We start from the raw sequence: 11,326 nt of genomic DNA, 5'->3' as shown, positions 1-11,326 counted from the left end.
TCGGTTCATCTTTTGTTCATGGACTAGCAAGGAGCTCTGCAATTCATCAAGAGAAAGTGTATCTATGTCTTTCGATTCTTCAATTGAACAAACAACATAATCATATTTTGGTGCCAAATAACGCAGTATCTTCTCAACAATGACACCATCATCCATCTTCTCATAATGAAATCGCATTTTGTTGCTTATCTCCATAATCCTAGCATAGTAGTTAGTGACAGATGCTCCAACCTTCATTTGTAGGGTCTCAAAATCTCGTCTCAAGGCTTGAAGTTGTGCACGCTTTACTCTAGTAGAGCCTTGATATTTATTTTTCATGGAGTCCCATATATCCTTGGAAGTTTCTTTGCTAAGAATTGTTTCCAAGATGGGACGATCAATTGCCTGAAAAAGGTAATTTTTGCCTTCAAATCTTTAAGCTTTCTCCCTTCTAACTCTGTTTTCTGGGCATCTGTCAAAGCTGCAGTTGTTGTTGGTTCTTCAATTCCAGATTCAATAATCAACCAATATTCTTTTGACCGAAGAAAGTTCTCCATTAGCATACTCCAATGGTCATAGTGACCATTAAAACGTGGGATCGATGTTTGCACAAAATTTAAATCTGATGCCATCGTTACCTGCAAAAGATGAAGAGGAGAAAAAACTATTGCTATTTTTTACTATTTTGGAGACTCACTATTTAGAAACTTTTTCTCTTTTGTTTTTATCTCATTAACCAAGCTCTGATACCACTGTTACTTCGTTGAAAAACAAAAGAGAAAAACTACTTGAATGGTGAAAAAGCTCATATTTATTGATAAAGAAAAAGGCATATTTATAGGCTTTACATCACAGCATTCCTTCTTAGCATTAACCACTACTCCTATAGAATAGAATAATAGGGACCACTTACTTAGCCATAAAAGCACGATTTGTTTAACTTAATAAATCCTTAAAGATTAGGACAATATAAAGCTATTATAAATAAATAATAGTAAATCTTAACATTTTTAGGGTCAAGCCAGGCTTTCAATGAATTGACTAAGTGATATTTGGACATGACCAATCAACCTGACCATATAAGGTCAGCCCATGCTAGGTTTAATATGGAAAAAAAATGTTTTTCAACATTAAGTTATGAAATTTAAACCTTTAATAGAAACCAGACTTATCACTTTAACCATGTATGTTTTGTAATGTGGTGTGAAATGTTTTTCAATTAAAAATACATTAAAATAATTTTTTTTTGTTTTGATATCAACACATCAAAATTATTAGAAAAATATTGACAAAAAATAATTTGAAAAGCAAATCAAACCTTGAAAACAAACACTTCCTAAATGTTTATAAATTCTTATAAAAGTACATGAGCATTTTATAATGCAAGTTATGACTATCATATATGAATATACGAATAAAGTATCAAAATTTCACTAAAAAGAATACATCAAATAAAGATCAATACTCAAACTCTAAAACCAATTATATTTATTACAAAAAAAAAAAACTCAATGGCATTAGTAAAACCTGTGATCTGGTACACATTTTACTATTCATAAAAACAGTGAAATGATATTTTTGCCATTCTAAAAAAAATTAACAAGGCTTGCAATTCGGGTAAAATTATTTTTTCAATGGGTTCCATTGAGCACTACAAGATTAATTGGAAATAAACTGTTCTGCACGTCACAGTTAAATGACTTTGATGCCTTTCAATGATTTTGGTCAATCTTGTTTTGTCTTTCAAGATTATTTACATAGTAAAATTACATTAATACCCTTAAAAGAAAAAAACCATTAAACTTTAACATAAATGCTTTTTTATCTTTTTATTTTTTAAGAATAGTTAAATGATACAATTTTCCTTAAAAAAATAAGCATAGTTCAAGGACATTTTAGTATTTTTCTTGTGTTCTTTTTTGTTATGTTGTTTTTTAAATCCTTTATTAATTTTTTTTTCAATTTTATTATTCATTATTGGGTTATTGTGCTTTGAGCTTGGTTATTTGTTCTTTTTTTTTTTGAGTTTATCCTTATTTTATATCCCGAGTAATGGTGTAGTTGAGTTAACCCTTGTTAACTTAGATTTTTTTTCTTGATGTTTTTTTCATGAAATTAACATTTGTTTTTTCTAATTTCATCATTTGACATTAAATTATTAATCCTTAAACTTTGTGATTTTTCTATTTTTTTTCCTGCGAGATCATCCTAAATGCAGGTTAGTCAAGTTAAGCTGGTTTAACTCGAGTATTTTATGGTGTTTTTTTAAATCTATTTTTTTATCCTGATTTCATATCATGGGTTGCAAGTTGGTCAAGTTAGCTTGTATTGACTCAAGGTTTTTTTTAATGTTATTTTTTAAAAATTGATTTTTTTCTCAATTTAATAATTTGACATTAGGTTATTGGGGCTTGAGATTTATGATATTTTTTCTTTTTCTTTCTATAAGATTATCCCGATCTTATATTCCAAGTTATGTATCATTCAAGTTAACCGTGTTGACTTGTGTTACTATTGCTTGAACATTTTTTTTATATTAGAAAAAATTTGACCCGACTTGTTGCATGATATGAATTACTTATCTAGAATATAACATAATCTGAACAACCAAAAATAATGTAAATTATGAATAAATATGAAAATTGAATTACACGTTTATACTTAAAAGAGAGAGATTAATATTGAAAATCCTAAAATTTCAATAGCATTTAAAAACATATCACAGAATTAGTATCAAATTTGATGAGAGCCATTATTAAACTGTAATAACAATATATATATATATATATATATATATATAAAGCCCTCGAATAAAAAAAAAAAAAAAAACCTTCTCGGATAAGATACCTACGTACTGCTGCCTCGGAACTCTTAAAAAAAAAAATCCAAAAGTCGACCGACAATCACGAATATTTCTTGATGACTGGCGCAAGCACCATATAAGCCTATAACTCTTCCACACGCACGCACATGTCGGTATAAAGCCGGCTAAAATTAATCACATGGAATCAAGTTTAGCAAAAGTTCTATGCTCTATCAATCATAACAAGCCACGTCATCAAACAATTCAAGTCACCGAAACTTGACAAGTACCTATTTTAAGAAAATAATTGAAAAAAATGAGTGAAGAGGTTCAATATTATGAATTTGCATAAAAGAAGAAGAAGAAATAAACCCATGGTAAGGTTGCATCAAATTCCCATCTTAGTTTTACGAGAAAAAAGCTCACATTTTAGTTATTTCCTTTTATTTCAATAAAAAGAATCTCATCCTCATGGTTTGTACTAAGCAAAACTTAGCAAAATGACTTGATAGGTTTATGCAATTTCAATTGGTACACATAGTTTTGTTTTTGGGCTTTTACCCCCCCCTCCCTCCTTTTTTTTGTGCCAAAAAAACTTCAACACCTTACTTAGCTTAAATTTTAAATTGAACTGATGAAAATTTACTTTATATGATCCGTTAAACTTAGTAGGTCCAAACACGGCTTGATTAGTCTTGTCAAAATCTAACTAGATTTAAAAAAAATCAAAGAGAATTTTTTTTTAACTTTTTTAAGAATATTGAGAGAATCATGTTTTGGTCAATTCGAGTTAACCCACCAAACATATAACCATATCATGAACCTGATTGAGTTTAATAACTTTATTTTTTAAAATATATTTTTCATTTAATAATACAGTAATAAAAAAAGACATGCATAGAAAAGCCATCGAATGAGATTTAAGAAAAAAAACTATCATGAAAAGTTGCACAAAAAAATTGTTAGCTAAAATTATAAAAAAGATGTTATAATCTTCTTAAAAAATTAAAAATTAAACAGCATTCAATAAAATAATATCTTAAATATATACTAAAGATAAAAAGGCAAGGCGTCTGGGCTTGGGTGGGCCAACTCTTCTGGCCCATTAAAAAAAAGCTAAACATGTGGGTTTATAAGGCTATATTCACGCATGACCATCTTTTTTTAAAAAAATATATATAACGTGTCAATCATCTAATTTTTTTTAAAAAAAAACCTATACAACATATCATTCACCGGTTGTATTTTCAACCACTTCGAGTTGCTAGAAAGTTTGGTCTTGACTTTTGAAATAAAAAAACTTGCTTTAACTTCTTTTTACTTAAAAATATATATAAAAAAATATTTTATAAACCTCAATAAATTTATATGTAATCTCAAAGTAACATTTAATTAATAAAAAAATCATCTCGAATTAAAAAAAAAGGAGCTCCAATCTACTTTCTATAGTAAGATGAGGGATAAAAAACTTGTAAATGGATATTTTCTCCTTAAATGAAACCTTAAGATCAGGATTGATTTTTTTAATTGCTAAAAAGTTGACAACTAATAATTTTATCTTTCTTCGTACTTTTCTTGCAATTCTCTCTCCTCGTAAAATTGAGAGACTAAAATGCAAAACAAATAAAAGAAGAACTAAAATATTAAAACCTAAAAAAACAAGGATGATGAATGAAAAACAAAAAATCTTTGAGGACCAAAATTTATAATTTGTGCCTCATGAACAATAAAAAAAACTACTTTTTTGTTTTAATATCAAATTTGATGCTTACTGTTTTAATTTTGTTCTAAGCAAGTAAATTAAATTCTATTTTATTAAATAATTAATTAATTTAATATCAAGATATTTTTATATATATCATAAAAACCCTATAATAAACTAATCAAAATAAATTATCAAACTTAATTTTTGGTCAACCCAATATAAAAGAAATAATTTAATAATTCCTGGTCATAAGTAGAGTAGAAAATGCTTCAAGACTGAAATAAAAAAAGCGCACGTAAAGTAATTATAATATAATTTGTAACGTCACATAATTGTAATAGTAACATGGTAGTGTTTGATAACATGTTACAGTCTTTTATAAAAAAAGTTTTTTTTATTAATTTTTTTTAAAATTATTGTTATATATAAAATATAAATTTTATAAAATAAAAAAAATATTATTTTAATATATTTTTAAATAAAAAATATTTAAACCACTTCCTTCGATAAATTCAACATCAACAAATTGAAAGTCTTTTTGTCACCGACAACGGTCCAATCAAATTCTCAGCGTCCGTCCGTCCGTCCGTCCGTCCATGATCCATCCATCCAACCCTTACAAAATTATTTAAAAATGAAGTAAAACATAATAATAATAAAAAAACATAAAAAAGGTCGTACGTACGATCTTAAACTCTCTCTCTCCCTTGCCGTTACATGAGTTTTTTTTTTTAATCTTCTGCTTCGATTGTTCGTTTGAGCTTTAGATTCTGACATCTGATTCTTATTTTGAATTGAATTGTTATCTGATCTGATCTAATCTAATCTAATCTAAATAAACTAAGGTAACGATTTCTAATTCCTCTTCCTCTTCTTCTTACTATTTGTTTTTTAATCTATCTGATAGATTTCATCTAGGTTTAACTTCGATTCATTCCTTATACTTTTCTTTTAATCGGTTTTCTTGCCTTTTTTTTGTTATAATAATAATGATAATCTAAGTTTGACCTGATTAGTGGTTGATGGTGATGATGATTTTAGTTAGTATTATAATAAATTTCTGTTTCTTTTTATCATTCCAAGGAAATAAAAGGAGGAGGTACCTGATTCATGGCTGAGAAATCGTGTGTCAAGCGACTCCAGAAGGAATATAGAGCTCTCTGTAAAGTATGTTTTTATTATGTTATGTAGTCCATTTTGTGCTATTTTCATAGTGAATTAATGGGGGAAGAGTAGAGATTGGGACTGTCAATTTTACCCATTAGGGTTTTCATTTCAGTTTCCCAAACGTACACCATCCTTTTCGATACACTGTAGTCTCTTATGATAGATGGATGATTATGTTTTATTTTCATCGGCTGCTTTACTTTACTTTGTAGCTTATTTACGATTTTTTATCACATGGTTGGTTGCGTATCTACTGCTTGATTGTTATTTCCTTTACCCGATGTTTTATTGATAGTCTGGATATTTGAATGTCTTTGTAGTACCAAATACCAACCATTTACTGCTGGATGAAACTTCATTTCATTTTTCTTCTCATCATTCGACACTGATTTTTTGTTGTTGTTTTATAATAATGAATTTGCAGGAACCAGTCTCTCATGTTGTTGCCCGTCCTTCTCCAAGTGACATTCTTGAATGGCGTAAGTTCTTGTTTATTTTTGTTTCCTTCTCTGAAATTTTCACACACACATATATATATATATATCCAATTCCTCTGAGCTTTTTACATCATCTACTTGTGGACATGAGTGGTGACCTAGAGTTATTGCAATCTAAATTTAGGGTAAAAGAATTACAATATCTAATCATCTGTCTAGACTTGCTTCAAATGTCACTGAGATTTGGCAGAAGAATCATGACATACAAGATATTGTAGGCAACCGCTGAAACACTGAATTCTGTGTCCTTGGACTCATTCAAACTCCAAACCTTGTGTGGAAAAGTTGATGCAAAACACTTGTGACTGCTTCCCGGTTTGTTACTGGTTTGCTTGATTAGTTCACAATTATGGAGCTGTTGCTCCTCCATTAAATACATGAAGGAGATGCTAAAGGTTCCAGAAACGTTACTTTTCATCCTTAAGAATGAATACATGCAGATTTTACAGCCTTGGCTGATGATGCTCTGAGATGTCATTGGAAGAAATAGAAATATAAAGGAAACAATAGGTTTGGCAGTGAATAATTTGTGTATATATACACATGCAATAGGATACAGGTTACAAAACAATAGGATAGCTATCTAAGCTAGGCTAAGTACTTGTTACAACCAAGAGTACTTATCTCAGATCTACAACTGTATCTGATACAACCAAATACATAAGGGAAGGCATCTGATATTATCTCGAACAGTCATTTCTCCTAGTGTTAAGTATAGTTTGGTATTAGGAAGAATGCCACAATGAAATAGCACAATTGTTATTTGGAATGGGGATGAGTTGAAGACAGGGCTTAGGAAAGTGAAGAGATTACTTAGGAAAATTTTAGCCTTCTTAACAGATGATTGTGAGTTATGGTTCTTTCATCCATAGCACATAGTGATTCCATTTTCAACCTTTTTTGTGTCATTTTACTTTTTGCTTCTTATTTTTATTTTTTATTTTGCTCTGTTGCTTTTTGTGTTTTTTTTCTTCTTCTTATTCTTTTTTTGTTCTCTGTTGCTGTTTGTGGTCTTAATTCACTGAGGTGTTTTTTGATATTGATGTTATGTAAATTTTATGTTTCAGATTATGTGTTGGAGGGAAGTGAAGGAACACCTTTTGCAGGTTTGCTAGCCATGTTGTTGATTCAATACATGATGCAGAAAATAGTGTGGTTATCTTGCTCAGTGAAAAATGTAGTGTCACTTGTTTTGTTATTCTAATCGGAAATTCTGACTTCCTTGTGATAAGGTGGATATTATTATGGAAAAATCAAGTTTCCTCCAGAGTATCCCTATAAACCTCCTGGAATCATGTAATCTTCTTTATTGCTGCTTAAGTTTTTCCAGAATATCATTTTCCCCGTGTCTTTCTCTTTAAATATTTTAGTTCAGGCTTGCTTCTAACTTTTGTGGCTTTTATCTATGTAGCATGATCACTCCCAATGGGCGATTCATGACTCAAAAGAAAATATGCTTATCCATGAGTGATTGTAAGTTCTTTACCCTGCTATGCTTACAACATTTTACTTTTGGCCATCTTTTATATTTGGTTTTGTTTACCCTGATCTTATTGCTTTCCAGTTCATCCAGAGAGTTGGAACCCCATGTGGTCTGTATCAAGGTAAAACAGATTAAGGCTTAAGGTGTAATTTTTCAATTAATTTTCTAACTCTCTGGATTATTAGTTCTAAATAATAAAGAGCTAGTTATTATAGATCCTTGGTCTAACATTTTTTCTATTTCATTGCTGCAGTATACTTACAGGGCTTCTTTCTTTCATGGTGAGTTAATTGTGGCTGGCTCTCAATTTCCTAAATGTTTTCAATGTAGTAATTTGTCAAGGCTGGTTCTTGCTTCAGAATCTGTTTTGTTGTTATTAATTATCAGACTTGCATAATTTACTTGTAGCTAAAAGTTTCCATTTTTATTTTTTGGCTTATTCCCTTCAACTTGTGTGGGATGGGTTTTGGGTGTTTAGCTGGCATTATCTTGTTGTTACTGTAATTTTGGTCTGGTTCATGACAAAAGGTGGTTAAACTATGTATTAGTTCCTTGGGAACCCATATTTGGAGGCATTTTTAAGTTTATATTATTACTCTCCCTAGACTATTTTCTCAAACAAGGATGCATCTTTGCTATGTAGACGGACAACAGTCCTACCACAGGAAGTGTGAACACTACTGCTGCTGATAAGCGACGCCTAGCAAAGGATTCTCTTGCTTTCAATTGTAAGAAGTAAGTACAGTGCTCTGCCTTTCTTGTCTATCTGAGGATCCATTTGGACCATTTCCCCAATCACCATGCATTTCTTTTTTCCCTTTATTCACACTTGGGTTATATATTGAGGTGGATTTGATTTATGATTTCGTGGAATGATGCAAGAGGACTTAGGCTTCGTTGCCTTTCATGCATGCCTATCTTTGGGTTTGCATTATTAACAGAACACTAAAAGAGATGAGTTTTTGTCCTATGCACCACCTCACAAATCACTATTTATTGCAGTAGTCTTTTTTTTTAATCTATGTTTTTTTTTTTCAATTTCATCCTTTAATATTTGGTTAGCTAGAGATTTGAGTTTCATGATTTGTTTCAATTTGCTTTTTATAGATTTATCTCAGTTTCATGACTCGAGTCAAGGGTTTGACGAGTTAACCTGATTGACTCGAGTTTTTTTTTTTAATTGATTTTTTTTCAATATCATCTTTCAACATTTTATTGATTGAGAATTAGGTTTCATGATTTATTTAAGTTTTCTTTCTGTGAGGTTATCTCGGTCTCATGACCCGAGCCATGAGGTTAGTGGGTTAACCCGAGTTTATTCTAGTAATTTTTTTAGTCCTTTTTAAAATTGATTTTTTTTTATTGCATCATTCAAAGTTGAATTGATTTAGAATTGTGATATATAATTTGTTCTATAAGGTTTTCCCATCCTCATTTAATAAGTTAATCCGGTTTGACTTGAGTTGTTTTTGTAAGTTTTTTTTTTTAATTTTATCATTAAACATTGGATTGATTGTGAATTAAACTTTATCTTTATAATTTGTTTCGATTTACTTTCTGTTGGAGTTATCATGATCAAGGGTTTGGATTTGGCATGTTAACCCGTGATGATTCGGATTGATACAATATGTTGTCTCAATATTGTATTTTTGAAAAAGATGTCTTAAAGTTTTTGTAGTCAAACTATGCTTTTATTGGTCAACCGAGTTGTCTTTGAACCTGTCAAATTGAATGGGTCATATCGGGTCAATCCCCAAATAATTTAATATTTTTTTTTGCTGGAAAAAAAAAAGTTAGCAACGCCTCGATAATTTTTTATGTTAAAAAAAAATTGATCTGACTCACAATGTAGCACGGGCCAATGATCTAGTTTAAGTGATTGTCAAAATGTGCTCCTTGTTTAATCACCATTATCCTTACCTGTTCCCATAAAGGCAGTGGATTCAATGTTTATGTAGTTATGATTATGTTACTTTTCTTATGCGTTCTTTAGCTTGCTCGAAGCTACAATCTATTAATGTTTGTGTTCAAGAATTAATCAATTAGTTTAAATTCTAATCGGGTCTGATGTGCTCCTTCTTGACAGTGCTGCATTCAGGAAATTGTTTCCCGAGTATGTAGAGAAGCATGACCAGGAGCTGCACTCTGAGCAGCTTGTTTCATCACAGGCACCACAAGAAGATAAATCCAGAGCCAAATTGGAAAAGCACGGTGATTCTTCAGTGGAAAATGCGAAAAGAGTAGATGCCCCAAAGGATGAGAGAAGAAACAGGAAGCAGCCATTTCCAACCTGGATGATGTTGTTGCTGGTTTCGATCTTTGGTGTTGTAATGGCGCTGCCTCTGCTTCAACTTTGAAATCTAGACTGGACAATGGAAATGCTAGAAGGGTCAGTGGTAATACAGGCGTTTTCTAGACTACTCTTCAAATGCTCCTCCTTTAGGTTTGATGCCGTGTATCTACCAGAAAATTGTACAGGGGTCGATGCCGATGAGGCCCACTTGGGTCTCTTGACTGTTGCTAATATTACTGTCGGCAGGCTGTTCAAATGCTTGAAGTTTGCATACTTCTGATGCCATTTTAATGCCAATTTTGTTGGGGGGTTGTGTTTGGTACTTCAGCTTGGTGTTCTTTGTTTTCTTCTTGTTTCGAAGTTCTGTTCAAGGTCACTGCTAAAACATTATCATTGCCATACCACGTTCTGTTGCCTAGTCAAAAGAAAAACGATCCCTTGTCTGTGCACTTGATTATTTATAGTTTGCTTAATGATATTGATTTGGCCAGCACTGTTACCTTACCATATGGTTCATTTTGTTCGTAGCATGTGATGCTCTAATACACTTAGCCTCCTGATTCTTACGGTCTATACGCATACGGGTAAAAAGCGCACACCCAGATACAAAATGCTGTAAATAATCTGAGCAAATGATATGGGTCTTCCATGATAAGATCAGTCGTTAGTGGCCATGCCTTTTCAGGACAGGGCTTCTGATGCAACCATCCTGAAACAAGAATGGTTTGTTTCCCATCGCAGGGGCCTCATATTTGGGGACCAAATTTACTTGGCTCAAAGAAACCGACCTTTTTAAATGGAATGCGTTCCATTTCTGCTCCGGCGTGATAGTTCCTGCTATGTAGAAACAAGGAGAAGAAAGGTCAGCAAGCATGAGCTTGTGCTGTAGACTATATAGTGGGTTACAGTCCCCAACCACACCTCAGTTTCGAGGCTGTTTGTCGTTGACCTCCAAAACCTTAAATTATGACAGCCCAAATAACTCCGTGACATGCGGCAGAGATGAAGTGGGTAACCTTGTACATCCCCTCAACTAGATTAAAAGGGCCCTTTTCTCCATCTTTTTCAGGCATAATAATTGCTTGTTATGATCGTCATCACCATTGTTTAACGGTGGTGAGCCTGCATCTCAAATCAATTTGCACTAGTGCTTAAAGCCTAGGTTGGCTGGCTCCTCTACTGTTTCCACTCTCGTCCTTGTCATCATTGCCAGCTCCTCCAAGTCCATATTCAAGGCTATTTGGTCCTCAAAAGTGTAATAGCTGCTGCAAGCAAACAAGCATTAGGTTCCACCCTTTCTTAACGACTACGTTTAAATTGAAAGGAAAGTAATAATCGGAATGATTCCATCTTATTTACCTTCTTTTTCTTAAAAGATTTGTTAGCGGGCCAGATTTTC

The 11,326-nt window shown here is 31.9% G+C and overlaps 1 protein-coding gene across 1 annotated transcript; it reads left to right on the top strand.

Moving 5' to 3' along the window:
* The first annotated feature begins 5,133 nt into the window (after positions 1–5,133).
* On the top strand, positions 5,134–10,431 carry LOC18094665 (ubiquitin-conjugating enzyme E2 34). Its single transcript, XM_024608129.2, has 10 exons — positions 5,134–5,332; positions 5,571–5,654; positions 6,079–6,133; positions 7,219–7,257; positions 7,384–7,447; positions 7,563–7,624; positions 7,716–7,755; positions 7,888–7,915; positions 8,278–8,369; positions 9,721–10,431. The coding sequence occupies exons 2-10, from the start codon at positions 5,598–5,600 to the stop codon at positions 9,989–9,991; spliced, it is 708 nt and encodes a 235-aa protein (XP_024463897.2). The 5' UTR covers positions 5,134–5,332; positions 5,571–5,597; the 3' UTR covers positions 9,992–10,431.
* The last annotated feature ends 895 nt before the right edge of the window (positions 10,432–11,326 follow it).

This window comes from Populus trichocarpa, chromosome 1, assembly GCF_000002775.5.
Source record: "Populus trichocarpa isolate Nisqually-1 chromosome 1, P.trichocarpa_v4.1, whole genome shotgun sequence".
In the NCBI taxonomy this organism is placed as follows: domain Eukaryota; kingdom Viridiplantae; phylum Streptophyta; class Magnoliopsida; order Malpighiales; family Salicaceae; genus Populus; species Populus trichocarpa.
This window is presented reverse-complemented; position numbering and strand designations above follow the sequence as displayed.